Source organism: Theropithecus gelada, chromosome 4 (genome assembly GCF_003255815.1).
Source record: "Theropithecus gelada isolate Dixy chromosome 4, Tgel_1.0, whole genome shotgun sequence".
NCBI classification, from domain to species: domain Eukaryota; kingdom Metazoa; phylum Chordata; class Mammalia; order Primates; family Cercopithecidae; genus Theropithecus; species Theropithecus gelada.
In genome coordinates, this window is record NC_037671.1 from 13985185 (window position 1) to 14000368 (window position 15184).

At 41.9% G+C, this 15184-nt stretch overlaps 1 protein-coding gene across 1 annotated transcript in view; it reads right to left on the minus strand.

The window, feature by feature from the left end:
• The window catches only part of ELOVL2 (ELOVL fatty acid elongase 2), a 61582-nt gene that overhangs the window by 10213 nt on the left and 36185 nt on the right, over window positions 1–15184 (minus strand). Inside the window, exons 3-5 of the mRNA XM_025382827.1 lie at window positions 11274–11461; window positions 5929–6006; window positions 860–1031 (exon numbers count right to left, since the gene is read on the minus strand). Coding sequence (XP_025238612.1) covers window positions 860–1031; window positions 5929–6006; window positions 11274–11461 — 438 coding nt within the window. The remainder of the gene's footprint in view (window positions 1–859; window positions 1032–5928; window positions 6007–11273; window positions 11462–15184) is intronic.

Consider the following 15184-nt stretch of genomic DNA (forward strand, 5'->3'; position numbering starts at 1 on the left):
AAAAAAAAAAAAAAAAAAAAAAAAAAGAAGGGCTGGGTGGCCCACACCTGTAATCCCAGCACTTTGAGAGGCTGAGGCAGGTGGATAGCCTGAGGTCAGAAGTTTGAGACCAGCCTGGCCAACATAGTGAAACCCTGTCTCTACTAAAAATACAAAAAATTAGCTGGGCGTGGTGGCGGGCACCTGTAATCCCAGCTATTCAGGAGGCTGAGGCAGGAAAATCGCTTGAACCCAGGAGGCAGAGGTTGCAGTGAGCTGAGATTGCGCCACTGCACTCCAGCCTGGGCAAGAAGAGTGAAATTCCATCTCAAAAAAAAAAAAAGAAGAAGAAGAAGAAAATGAACAAATATGAATGATTGCACTGGGTTGTGATATAAAATATATTTCTTATTGTGATTCTCAGTTTTAAAAAAAAGGAAAATCTGGTAGGTCGTTCAGAGATGTGACCTTAATTTTTCAGAATGCGAAAACAAGCAACCCTAAAAGTTGAAATGCCTCAATCTGTTTCACAGGAAAGTGGTGACTGTGGAAGGCGATATATTTCCACAGGAGTCGAACAGCACCTGGGATTGGAGTGAAGCAGCTCCCGCTGGGGTATGTGCCTCTGACCATGGGACATATGATGCGTGGAAAAGAAAACAGTTTTAAATTTAAGGTTCGGCCCGGATTTTGCCTGTATCAAAGACCAGACACTAGAATACACGGCCCCTGGCAGACACGGGCATCCTGCTGGGGCGAGGCCAGCACTCTAGGCCTCCCTTCATGCTCTCCTGATCTGCATGCAATGCTCAATACAAGACGGCACCAGTGGTCTCTAAGAGCTATTCCTCAAAACAGAAGAATTAACAAAATAACTTACTTTGTCCACAAGGTATCCAGTTCAAGACACACCACCAGATGTTAAACATAGAAGCATGATGATATACATGAAGAAAAGTAATCTGACTTGTTTTTTTCCGCAAAACAAAGAAAATCGTGTCCAGGAACTCTACTGATTTGGAGAAGTAGTACCACCAAAGCACCTTGGCTACCTACAGAAATTGGTAAAGGGGAGAAAAGGGTGAGAAATGGCAGTATTCCTGGTGCCACCCCACTGCTCGGCCTTCTGCGTGCTGCCTGCGCTTTCCTGCTGTTTCTTTCTCACTGCTGAAAAGGCAGCTCACCGGGTGTCCTCGTCTCCAGTTTCTCCTTAGTTCAAGCAATCCACCCCACTCTAGCGAGAGATGAGTTATTTCTCCAGAACACACGTGTGATCAGGTTACTCCTCTGCACCTGCAGAACCAAGTCCACGACTCCTGGCTTGAACCCAGGATCTCCCATGGGCTTGGGTGGCTGCTGTTCCCACCAGCCTCCTGCAGGCTCCCCACCACGGTGTCCTGTGTGCTGGAACAGTGGCCTGCTTACTCCTCCTGCAGCAATGAAAACTGTTCTCTCTGCTCCCAGCACTCCTTTCCTACTTCAGGTCTGCCATGTTCTAGTCATCCTTTATTATATTCCTCTAAAATGCCACCTTTTCTCTGGAACTTCACCCAGCCCTTTCCTTTCTCAGGCTGAACTGCTGCTTCATTTGCATTCAAATTACTTTAACTATGGCTCCATAATCAATAGCCATAATAGAGTGTAGCTAGTGTTATGAATCTATCAATAGATTGCAAATCACTCAAAGGCAGAAACTGTCACTCACATTTGCTCAGTGCCTAGCACTCAACAGGAGGTCATTATTGTTTGTTACATTCAATTATAACTTTCCTCTGCTCTTCTAGAGTATTATGTTTTTTGTCTCTTAGATTATCCAAGGGCAGTCCATGACTACATCTTTTGTATCTTTTCCTCAGATGACTAGATTAAAAATCAAGGTGTTATTCATCCTTGCTAATGGTGGGAGGTCATGATAACACATCCTTTCCTTCTTAAGGCCTTCAGTCAGTCTCATCTATAGGAAGACATTTCTTTAGTTAAAGGCACTGTGTTTTTACCACTAACATTAAACATAAGATATTTTTAAAGACATTACATAATAGGAATCTTGAAATTAAAATATCATGCTCTACTGTCTGCTTCCCAAGAAGACCATCATAAGGTGTGGCAGCAACCATCTTAATGTCTGATGGGATAATTAACCTTCAGAAGTATTAAACTACAAATAAATATAAAACAACCTTTAGAGAACTGTATGGTGTCCCAAAATGCACCAGTATGTGGTAATGCATTAGAAATAAAATGTATGCAGAGAAATATCTCACTTTATTTGTATTGCAGTTTTGAAGATGTTTTAAAAATGTCCTACTTTGGGAGGCCAAGGCAGGTAGATCACAAGGTCAGGAGATCGAGACCATCCTGGCTAACACAGTGAAACCTCATCTCTACTAAAAATACAAAAAAAATTAGCTGGGTGTGGTGGCGGGCACCTGTAGTCCCAGCTACTTGGGAGGCTGAGGCAGGAGAATGGCATGAACCCAGGAGGTGGAGCTTGCAGGGAGCCGAGATCATGCCACTGCACTCTGGCTTGGGCGACAGAGTGAGACTCTGCCTCAAAAAAAAAACAAAAAACAAATCCCATCTTGGCTTGGCATGGTAGCTCATGCCTGTAATCCCAGCAGTCTGGGAGGCTGAGGCAGGTGGATCATCTGAGGTCAGGAGTTCGAGACCAGCCTGGCTAACATGGTGAAACCCCGTCTCTACTAAAAATACAAAAATTAGCCGGGTGTGGTGGTGGGCGCCTGTAATCCTAGCTACTCGGGAGGCTGAGGCAGGAGAATCGCTTGAATCCAGGAGGCAGAGGTTGCAGTGAGCCGAGATCATACCACTGCACTCCAGCCTGGATGACAAGAGTGAAACTCTGTCTCAAAAAAAAAAAAGGTCCATCTTGATATTAAAGATTTTAGTTAAATGGTTTCTACTATCTGTCTTAATAATATGTCATGTTTAGTTATAGAAAATTTCCAACATTCACTAATGCAGGGAGAATAAGTCAAATGAATACTCAGCATCCAATGCCAAGCTTCAGAATTTTCAGTATAATGCCAATCTAGTTTTTATCAATTCCACTTTCTACCATTTTGGGGAGCAGGGGAGTGGGAAGTATGAATATTATAAGCAAATCTAAGGTATCATTTTATTTATAAATACTTCCAATAGGGAGACTTTTTAACATAACCATGAAGTCATTATGTTGTCTAACAACATTAACGATTCCTTAGTATCTTCTAATGGCCCAATCCACGTTCAAATTTCTCAGTCTCAAATATGTCATTTTTTTCCTAGCCCCCAGAATGTCCTTTTATAATTAAATCACGATCCAAACAAGATCCATCTTCATTGGTTTGAAATGGTTTTTAAGTCTCTTGTAACCAATAACAGTTCTCTCTCTTTGCTCCGCCCATTCTTTCATGTCTTTTATTTCTTAGAAAAACTAGATGCTTTATAAAGAATTTCTAATATTATAGGATTGTAAGATTGTTTCTTAGTATCATTTCACTTGTTTCTCTACACATGCATTTCCTGTTACCGGCAATTAGATTTACAGGCTTGATTAGACTCAGGTGTAATGTTTTTGGTAAGAATATTGCAGAGGGTTCTGTCTACTTCCTACTGCCTCACATCAGGAGATGCATAATTTCTGGCTGCTCCACTGATACTCAGACTGAACAGTGAGTTCAGGTATTGAGTCCAGTCATTATGAAGTTTCTATTCAATTTTCACCGAATAGTTTTACCATTCACAGGTGACTGCTGTCAGATCCACGATATAGTTTGGATGTTTGTCCCCTCCAAATCGCATGTTGATATGTCATCCCCATTGTCGGAGGTGGGGCCTGGTGGGAGGTGTTTGTTTGGGACATGGTGGCAGATCCCTCATGAATGGCTTGGTGCCCTTCCTGTGGTGAGTTACTGCAAGATCTGATTGTTTGAAAGAGTCTGGGACCTCCCTGTGCCTTGCTCCCTCTCTTGCCATGTGATATGCCTGCTCCTCCTTCACCTTCCACCATGATTACAGACTTCTTGAGGGCCTCATCAGATGTAGATACCGGCACCATGCTTTCTGTACAGCCTGCAGAACCATGAGCCAAATTGAAACTCTTTATAAATTACCCAGCCTCAGGTATTCCTTTATAGCACTGCAAAACAGACTAATACGATCCATTATTTCACTAGGAGTTGCAAAATGGTGATTTTTCTAATTATATTGTTACTTAAGCATTTTTCTTTTCTATAGAGAAGAACTTTCCCTTTTCATCTATTTGGAAATTCACATATGAAAGGCAAAATAAATGTTTAATTCTTTCCCTTTTTCTTTCCTAAAATGAATTGGTGCTCTAACAACCTTCAAAAGGTAACAATAAGAGTTTTTAAAATGAGTATCATTTTAAACTCATGGCTTTTTACATACTTAATGCTTCAGTTCATTCTAGTCAGTATTCTTTTTGATGTTCAACCTGCCCCATTTTTAGGCAGTGGGGTCCCTTCCAGGCAACTCCTCTTTTTGTGACGATCCTCATAGTCCTGGGTAGCTGCTTCGCTTTCTCTCATAGATATCCTGGGTTCATCTTATAAACCTTTCCTTCCCCAAACCGGAAGAGGCCCATTATCTAAGAAACCTAATCTTTTCTGGAGAAAATTCTATTTAGAGAGCGCGATCTGGGTAATCGCTGCTCGTTGTACTGGGCTGTCACAGACTAGGCCTTTTCTGTACACAGAGCTGAAAATTTAATTTTTTTAAAAAAGAATAAAGTTAATTCTGATATTTTCAATTTGAATCTATTATTAATGAGTTTTAGTTTAACTTTTTTATTGGTATCTCTTTTTTTCCATGTTTCAAATCGAAGTGCCTACTGATATTAACATTATATACTTAATTTATCCCATAGTGTACTATCACAGTGTCAAAAAAGCAATACCAATATTATTAACAATAACAAAAGAATTACTGAATACTGTTAAGATATATCTCACTAGGGGCGTTCAGTCAAAAAACTGCTTTAAAGTCACTTGAAATAGTTCCTTGGGTGGTTATGTCACCAACTTAATATGTAGGTATATTCATTTATTTAAGTTTGTTTCCAACTTTTAGGGGCTGGTTGCCTTGCTTTCTTTTTAAATTTAATTTTGTTTTATAATTATGTAAAGCACTTAGTGGTTCCAAAATCAAATATAGCACAAGGTACATTCAGAGAATTCTGGCTTGCCCTGTATCCCCTCTGCCCTGTTCCCTCCCCTTAAAGGAAACACTTTTTTTTTTTTTTTTTGAAATGGAATCTTGCTGTGTTGCCCAGGCTAGAGTGCAGTGGCACAGTCTCGGCTCACCATAACCTCTGCCTCCCGGGTTCAAGTGATTCTCCTGGCTCAGCCTCCTGAGTAGCTGGGACTACAGGTGCCCACCACTATGCCTGGCTAATTTTTTATTTTTAGTAGAGATGGGGTTTCACTATGTTGGTGAGGCTGGTCTCGAACTCCTGACCTCTTGATCCACCTGCCTTGGCCTCCCAAAGTGCTAGGATTACAGGCATGAGCCACCATGCCCAGTGGAAACACTTTTTTTTTAGCTTTTAGTTTATGCTGTCATTGTTTCTTTTTTAAAATACAAGCAAATACAAATACACATTCATATCATTTATTGCACAAAGGGTGCTATTCTATAAACACAGTCTACAAGTTACTTTTGTTCATGTAACTATATCCTGGAGACAATTCTGTAGCAGTATAGAGCTCTTCCTCACTTCACTTTGTAGAGGCATCTGCTATGTGGATGTGCTGTGGTTTGTTCAGCTGGTCCCCTATAGAGGGACAGTTGGAAATCAGCATTTCTATTAGAACAGGAACCCCTTTCTTATCTAATTCTAGCCTCAGCCCCCTATTTAGAAGGAGAAAACCTCCTCTCCTTGTCAATGAGAACTGGTTATGGTTGGTTGATTTGCTTCTAGTGGCTCACCCGGATGTCAGCTTCCCCTGCGCTGGTAAGATCTTGACACTGTAAGTTGTAGCCTCCTTCCCAAGTGGAGAGAATGAGCTGCCAAAGAACCAAGAAAGAAAGAAAAACAAACATCAGCACAAGAATTTGGATGCAGATTGAATTTCCCATTCATGTCTCTGGCATCTATTCAGGGTTTGAGTAGGAATTTCCCAGAATTTGAGTTTGTCTCAATCCTGTCCTCAAACACCTAATATCAGGGGACTTATTTCCTGCTGTTGAACTGAAATCAATGGCTATTTCCTTAATTAATATATGTTACCTCTAACTATTTACATTGGCCAAAATAACAGATTTTCACTATCATTTGAGTCACAAAATTTTATGTAAGGAATTATCTAGTCATGTTTCTAGAAGTGAAATGTAGAATTAGCTGAAAACAACTGTGAGAGAACTACAGTAAAAATTTAATATTTTGTAATGGTTTAGATATATTTAATCATCTCAATAATTTTTAAAATATATATATTGCCATTTTACAGATATCGAAAACAGTGTTCAGTAAGGTTCTTAAACCATTTTCTTCATTGTATTTATGCTACTTGGTAATCAAACAATTTGGTGGTTAATTGATTAATGTCTGTCTTCCCCATTACTCTCAAAAACCAAAAAGCTCCAAAAAATTTATGCATCTGTTTTTGCTCATCTTTGTATCTACAGTTCCCTGCCCAGTACCTGCTACATGGTAAGTGTTCAGTAAACATTTGATGACTATACGATTTGCTCAAGATTACATGACTAGAAAGTGGTAGAAGGATGATTAGAATTCAGAATTCCTAATTCATTGTTTGGCATACTTTCCACCTCATGAGAAAATGAGCTTTTTTATTCTTTGTTGAAAATTCTATGAAATGTTTTCTCCCTGTAAAAAGTTAAAATTCTAGAATATAAGGCATTTGTGATTTGGATCAGGTATTACAGGGGAAAGGCCTACGATTTAATGTTTTCTGCTGCCTTAGAGATGTATAAAATTCATATACAATATCCATTAAAATATATATACACAGCTGAGAGGGTTTGGATGTTGATTAATTAAATGTTAGAGAGATTACTAAATAACATTTAGAATGTTTTAGAACCTTTGTGAGACTTCTTCACTGTCCTAATACACCTCTCTTTCCTTCTAACAAAACCCTTTCTGTTAACATCATGCCAATTGAAGATTATCGATATAAATAAGTCCAGTGAAAGAAGAAAACCTTGGATTTTCCTGATGGGATCTATCACAAATCAGGTCATTTCCCAATATCTCCCAGGGGATTTATGCTCTTAGTCCTCAACTGGGAATCAGCGCGACTGGCTAGAGGGGACCCAGAAAGACCTTAAACTACATATGAATTTTGACGTGTTGGTGCATTTTTCAAACTAAGAAAGCTGTTTAACTTTGTGTACAAGGATTAAATGAAAGCCTCTATGGTCAGGCTGTGGTTCTGTAGTCAGGGGCTCTAATCTCTACTCTGCACATTAACAGTGCAGTTATAGAGTAACTCCTGAGTGTGGAAAGGGCAGGGCATATTCTGTTTCCCCATGACGTTTCCTGTTTTAGTCAGATTTATCCGGGTTGTCCCCATTCCTGTGGCATCTCTGCAGAACTACCTGACAATTTAATAACTGAATAGACAGCCAAGCTAGAGAGGCTCTATCTGTCTCTCCCTGGACCATTCTTAATCCCCTTACTGGTGCAGGAGTCATCCAACCTATGTGTTAGAAAAGGAAAGAAGGCTGTCAAATAGGGTTAGTTGTAAGGAGGTGTGGACTAAATTACTCCAAAATATACTTAGAATCCACCAGCTTCTTCCCATCTTCACCACCTTAATCCAAGATGCTAGCATCGGTTGCCTGTAGTACTGCAATGATCTCCTAACTGGACTCTTTGCTAACATTCTTGTCAAGTCACCCTCATAGTCCATTTTCTATGTAGGAGCTAGAGTGATCTATTTTAAAAGGGAGATAATAGCACTCCTATCATTAAAATCCTCCAATAGCTTTCCATGACACTTAGAGTGCAAGCCAAATTCCTTCCAAGGCCCCAATGTCATCTGCCATCTCTCCACCTCATCTTGAACCACTGATCCTCTGTCCACTGTGTCATACAGTCTCAACTCCAATGTCACCTTCTCAGAGGCTGCCCCATCACCAGCCTCTCACTCTTTCCCACAGGGCAAAGGTTGTGTTCTAGAATCTACAGTTGAATCTGACAGTGTGTGAACTCAATACATCTTTACCGAAAGACTGTTAATAATTACTGCGGTGACTTTCTGGCTTAAGCAGACATCTGCTGACCCCTAACAAGTTAGCAAGGTTAAATCAGTCTGTCACCTGACTAGTGTCTATTAAACATACCCCCAGAGTGTCAAAGAAAGACCTTCTGCCTGCTCTGAAAGAGGTCACAGTCAAAGAGAGGAGACTGGGCGGCAATCAATGGTAGTGATTTTGAACTGAACTAAGTGATTTTACACTTATACATAGTGTAAGAGAAAGAGTGGGTAAGCAGTAGATAAAATTAGTGGTAGGCAATGGGCTCAGTGCAGATATGTTCTTCCTAGAAAGAAGACATTTACCTCGTTGTTCAAAAACTAAATGGTTGTTCTTGCTCCTGTTGATGGTGACTACTGTTCAACTAGCACTTTGTAATTCATAAAGCATTTTCCCATTTACCAACTCCTACTCTGTACTAGTCCATAGGCTCTTCAAGTGTAGAAGCCGTGTCTTATCCATATACTTCAGGGCTTCATATTCAGTGCCTAGTAAAAGGTCACTATGTGCTGATTGAACAGAAGTCATTAATCCTTACAAGTCACTCAAGAGTTATATAGTATAAATATTGTATCTCTGCTTTATAGATAAGTTGCCTAAGGTTTGGAAAGCCTAAGTAACTGCTCTAAAATTACACAGAAAGTGACAAAGCTAAAACAAACTTGTGTCTTCTGACTCCATTATACCAAAGCTCCGTCCAAACAGGTACTAGAACTGCTGGTGTGGTTGGACATGCAGGCTGGCCCTTCTGCTGCAGCTGTCACTTCTTTATTATTATTATTATTATTTTTTCTTTTACTTTAAGTTCTGGGATACATGTGCAGAATGTGCAGGTTTGTTACACAGGTATACATGTGCCTTGGTGGTTTGCTGCACCTATCAACCCTTCATCTAGGTTTTAAGCCCTACATGCATTAGGTATTTGTCCTAATGCTCTCCCTCCCCTTGCCCCCCACCCACCAACAGGCCCGGGTGTGTGATGTTCCCCTCCCTGTGTCCATGTGTTCTCATTTTTCAACTCCCACTTATGAGTGAGAACATGTGGTGTCTGGTTTTCTGTTCCTGTGTTAGTTTGCTGAGAATGATGGCTTCCAGTTTCATCTGTGTCCCTGCCAAGGACATGATCTCATTCTTTTTTATGGCTGCATAGTATTCCGTGGTGTTTATGTGCCACATTTTCTTTATCCAGTCTATCATTGATGGGCATTTGGGTTGGTTCCAAGTCTTTGCTACTGTGAATAGTATGCAGCTGTCACTTATGGAAAACAATCCAAGAGTATCTTTCCTTCTGCTATATAGAGAAACGAATCCCATAAATTACTATCTTGCTAACTCATCTAGTGAGCTAAAATTCAGCTGGTAGAGAACCTAAAATAAAAATGGTCCTTTCAGTGTCAAGTAGATTAGTGAGCACCTATGTGATATAATTTTAAGAGTTGTCGGCTGGGGGTGGTGGCTCAGGCCTGTAATCCCAGCACTCTGGGAGGCCGAGGTGGATGGATCACCTGAGGTCAGGAGTTCAAGACCAGCCTAACCAACATGGTGAATCTCCATCTCTACTAAAAAAAAAAAAAAAAAATTAGCCAGGAATGGTGGTGGGCAGCTGTAATCCCAGCTACTCGGGAGGCTGACGCAGAAGAATTGCTTGAACTCAGGAGGCGGAGGTTGCAGTGAGCTGAGATTGCGCCATTGCACTCCAGCCTGGGTAACACAGCAAGACTCCGCCTCAAAAAAAAAAAAAAAAAAGTTGTTAGCATGGCTTTTTTGACTCCAAAATTCCATCTCCTATACTGACTGATGCCTAAAATTCCATTATGAGAGCTTCATTCCAGTCATTTATAGTAATACTAATAGTTATTAAGAATGGTACATATTAGAATAAAGCATAGAATAAACTTGCAAGAGAACCTTCATTTTAAGGCAAGGATTTATTTTCTTTTAGAATTCAAGATCATCAGAAAGGCAGCTAGCTATATTTGTGCCATTATCTGCCACTTATAGCTTGTATGAGTAATTTTATACAAGCTATAAAATCCCCTAAAAAATTTTGTTTTCATTCTCTTTGTCCCTCTTTTTCTTTTTCTTTCTTTCTTTCTTTTTTTTTTTTTTTGCTACAGCAAGTTATTTAACACTTTTCGATTTCCCCTTCTATTACATTAAAATAACTTTTGGTTATACAGACGGGGCACTCATCCTTGTTCCTTCTCCTGTAAAATGACCTTGTTCGGTGCTTCACAGAGGAATTTGGAGCGCAGGATGTAACAAGGGCCACCAGAGCTGAGCTGAAACATCAGTGTTCCAAAGACATATGGACTATTCTTTAAGGGAATATATATATTGGCATTTCAGTAAAACTAACTGCATATGATGTTTAAGTTCATTTTTAAAATATTCTGTTAATCACTGTCTATTCTCAGGCAAATTATGAAACTTTTCTAAAGCCTCAGTATCCTCATCTGTAAAAGGAGAAAACTGTAACATGGTCTGTAAAGGCCCATTTGATCTACGTTGTGATTCTAAATTAGACTAGAGACTAAAGAAATAGGTCTAGGCCAGGCATGGTGGCTCACACCTGTAATCCCAGCACTTTGGGAGGCCGAGGCAGGAGGATCACCTGAGATCAGGAGTTCAAAACCAGCCTGGGCAACATGGTGAAACCCTGTCTGTACTAAAATTACAAAAATTAGCTGGGCATGGTGGTGAGTACCTGTAATCCCAGCTATTCAGGAGGCTGAGCCATGAGAATCGCTTGAACCCAGGAGGCAGAGGTTGCAGTGAGCTGAGATTGTGCCATTGCCCTCCAGCCTGGATGACAGAGCAAGACTCTGTCTCAAAAAAAAAAAAAAAGGTCTAAATTGGGATACGAAAGATTCAAGTTATAAACAAGGACTTCCAGAATTTTCAGAAAGAATAATATCAAATGCTGGAATAAGTTCTTTAGGACTTAAAGTATTGATAGCAACCTTGCATAGTTCTGCCAGGCTAGATATGATTGTTTCTATTGATAAAAACTGCTAGTTACTGGACTTCAGCTTTGGCTAAACACTTACCTCTGCCAGCATGTATGCGGAGAGAAGTGTGATTCCGAGATTATACAAGGTGAGGATACCCCTGAGAGAAAGAGCAGGTCTGTTCTTCATATACTTGTTACCCAGCCATATTGAGAGCAGATATATGACAGTAAGAAAAAAGGTAGGAAGGTAAGAGTCCAACATGAACCACCCTCTGACTCGAGAATCTGAAAAGAAACACATACAGTGAGGATCCTGAGGAATGACGCTCCCGTTCAGTCATCAGTATTGTCACATACATTGCATTTGTACACACCAGCACAACAGGGAGCAACCCCATACAGCATGAGGTAGGCTGGCCTGGGGTTAGAGTTCAGGGGAAGAGGAAGCCCGTGGGGGCTGAATCGGTAAAGGTTTCATGGAGCAAACAGGGCTTAGGCTGAACACGGAATGAAAGGGACAAGAAGTAAAGGTGTGAAGTGACAGTTCTTGATGCCTATTTTGGAACAGTTACTGCCATTTGTTTACTCTAAATTAATAGGAAGTACTATTATGCAATTTTATGGATGGAAAAAACAGCTCAGAAAACTTTAGTAACTTTCAAAAGGCTACGTCATAGTCAGCAGCAGAGTCAGAATTTGAACCAGTCACATCTGCCTCCCAGCCCATGACACCTTGCAGCTGTCCTCCCATGGAGATCAGAGCAGTCAGAGGAAAGAAGGCATATTGATACCGTATCCTAATTCCTAAAGCCCACACAGCTCCGAATTTGCCTAGGATCAGTAATGGAATGGGTTGAGAGTTCAGCTGATTCAGAGAAAGCAATAGGATGACAGTGCAGCAAGTCTGGAGGCTGCAGACAGCAGAGGCAAAGCCTGGGAGCTGTGATTCAGAACTGAGGACCCAGATCTGGCCATGGGACTGGACATTTACACAGCAGGGAGGCAAGCAGCTGAATACATCAGGGCCCCTTACACTGGAGAGTGAATATTTAAAAGCCTAAGTGAAACCCACATGCTAGAGCTACAATATAATTAGTAACACCTGAAAATCATTGTACACACAAAATGATTTTTGTTCTCTATTCTGCTCTTTGTATTTGTTTAAATAAAGAAAATGGTTTGGCTGAGAATTATAAAAATTGCATGCTGCTTTTAACCTCTACAAATGGAGTTGTAGTGAGCTGGTTTCACCAACAGGCAATGGCCTTTTCTTGAATTTTTTGTTTTCTAAGTCCCTCTTTCTGGTATGTCCTACCCTGTATACCCCAGCCTCTTGTTAAACCACCCACCCTACAGACAGTACCATTTCTACAAGGAAAGTGCCTTCTCAAGCTCCTACTGTCCCGTCACTTATTTTATAAATATCTCCCACTGGTGATAGAGATAAAAAGGAAGCTCTTCTCAGCATTCATGTGACTAACAGATACCACCTTTCATACAGTAGGCTTGCAATCGCCTGCCGTTAAGTCTGTACTGTGCATCACTTCCTAATGTCCATCTCCATATCTGAGTCCTACTCATCTTTTAATGCCCAGATGAAGGTCCTGACTTCTGAAGGGAGACATTTCCTACTGTGTTTTCGTATCTACAGCTCCTCATATGCATAGCAAGATACTTATTCTCATTTTGTAATTCACAAATTATGGCTACGATACTGTTACTATAACATTTACTGAGCACTTATTCTGTGCCAGGCACTATTCTGAAGCTTTTTACATGTACTAACTTATGTGATTCTCAAAGCAATCCTATTATATAGGCGATGGTATCATCCCAGTTTACCCTTAAGAAAAATTGAGCTGTAGAGGCCTAAAAAAGTGAAATTACTTGCACTAAACTGCTACGCTACTTCTTGTTATGGTGTTGGATTGGATTGTGTCCCCCACAAAGATGCCTTCAAGTCCTAACTCCTGATATCTGTGAATGTGACATTATTTGAAAATAGAGACTTTGCAGATCTAATCTAGCTAAGATGAGGTTATACTGGATTAGGCTGGGCCCTAGGCCAATGACTAGTGTAAGGAGAGGTCTGGATACAAGGACAAAAGAGGAGAAGGCCATGTGAAAATGGAGGCAGAGATTGGAGTGATGCATCTACAAGCTAAGGAACACCAGAGATTGCCACCAACAACCAGAAACTAGGGGGAGTCATGGTACAGACTCTTCCCTAGAACTTCAGAGGGAACAAGGCTCTGCTGACACCTTGATTTCAGATTGCTGGCCTCCAGAACTGTGAAAGAATACATTTCTGCTATTTAAGCCACCTAGTTTGTGGTACTTTTTATAGCAGCCTAGGAAACAAACACACATGGTTTAGTATTTAATTGATTTCCAGTAGTTTCAGATGTGCTGGCTTTACCTCCCCAACTACAGTATATGCTCCAGGAGACAGCTACTAGGTCTTATATCTCTACTCTGTCTGACTCATACCCACTTAGTGCTGAGTTAAGAGGAAACATTCATTAAATGCACGTCCATTGGCACATTGAGTCAAGCACGTACTGCAAACTAACACAGCACCTGACGTTTTTGTTTTCTTTTGTCACAGTGCTGTAAATGTTTGCTACAGTTGTTAAGGATAATCATAGTTGTTTTAGCCAAAAGATGGGAACAAATGCTTGTAATAAACTTTCTTTTCTTTGGGACTTGAGAAATGTTAGCTCTTCCTCTGAGTCAGTATTCGCACAGAACAGTACCCCTTGATGGTACTAACATGGTGTGGGCAAAATCAGAAGAGGCTAGGAGACACCGAGAGGTTTATTAGGTGATGTGCCAGTCAGCATCAGCGTGTGAGACTTTTAGGAAGAAAAAAGGATTCTTGATGGCTTACATGCTAGACACCTTGTCACTGTGGAGCTCATCTGATTCCACTCTCAACTGTCAATTTTACAATCTCCTTGCTACAAAGGAAAATTCCATAAAATGACCAATGCAGAGTAAACAACTGTAATCCTTTCCTCAATTGATCCCACATCCACATAATTCCAGATCACACCAATCTTACTGGCAGCAAAGCTCAGTGAACTTGGCACAGACAGGTCAGTGTTTTAACTGTCTAGTCGAAGTGTCAAATAGAAAACCACTGTCACCAACAAATCATAGTTCCTCCTGGACCTTGCATGCCTAAGAGAGAGGGTCCCGGGTCCTGCATGCCTAAGGGAGGGGGGCCCCCGTGTCCTGCATGCCTAACTAAGGGAGAGGGTCCCGGGTCCTGCATGCCTAAGAGAGAGGGCCCTGGGTCCTGCATGCCTAAGGGAGAGGGTCCCGGGTCCTGCATACCTAAGGGAGGGGGCCCCGGGTCCTGTATGCCTAAGGGAGAGGGTCCCGGGTCCTGCATGCCTAAGGGAGGGGGCCCAGGGTCTTGCATGCCTAAGGGAGGGGGTCCCGGGTCCTGCATGCCTAAGGGAGAGCACCCAGGGTCTTGCATGCCTAAGGGAGGGGGCCCAGGGTCCTGCATGCCTAAGAGGGAGGGCCCTGGGTCCTGCATGCCTAAGGGAGAGCACCCAGGGTCCTGCATGCCTAAGGGAGAGGGTCCCGGGTCCTGCATGCCTAAGCTAGAGTACCCCCGGGTCCTGCGTGCCTAAGGGAGGGGGCCCCAGGTCCTGCATGCCTAACTAAGGGAGAGGGCCCAGGGTCTTGCATGCCTAAGGGAGGGGGGCCCTGGGTCCTGCATGCCTAAGGGAGGGGGCCCCCGGGTCCTGCATGCCTAAGGGAGAGGGCCCCCGGGTCCTGCATGCCTAAGGGAGGGGGCCCCGGGTCCTGCATGCCTAAGGGAGGGAGTCCCGGGTCCCGCATGCCTAAGGGAGAGGGCCCCCGGGTCCTGCATGCCTGAGGGAGAGGGTCATGCCCTCTACACTGAGCTGTTCTCCTTTCTACCCACTAGACCTGTAAGGGAGAGAACATAGTAAAAGTAGGTTAGAAGATAAAGATATTCTGCCCTGCCTACCG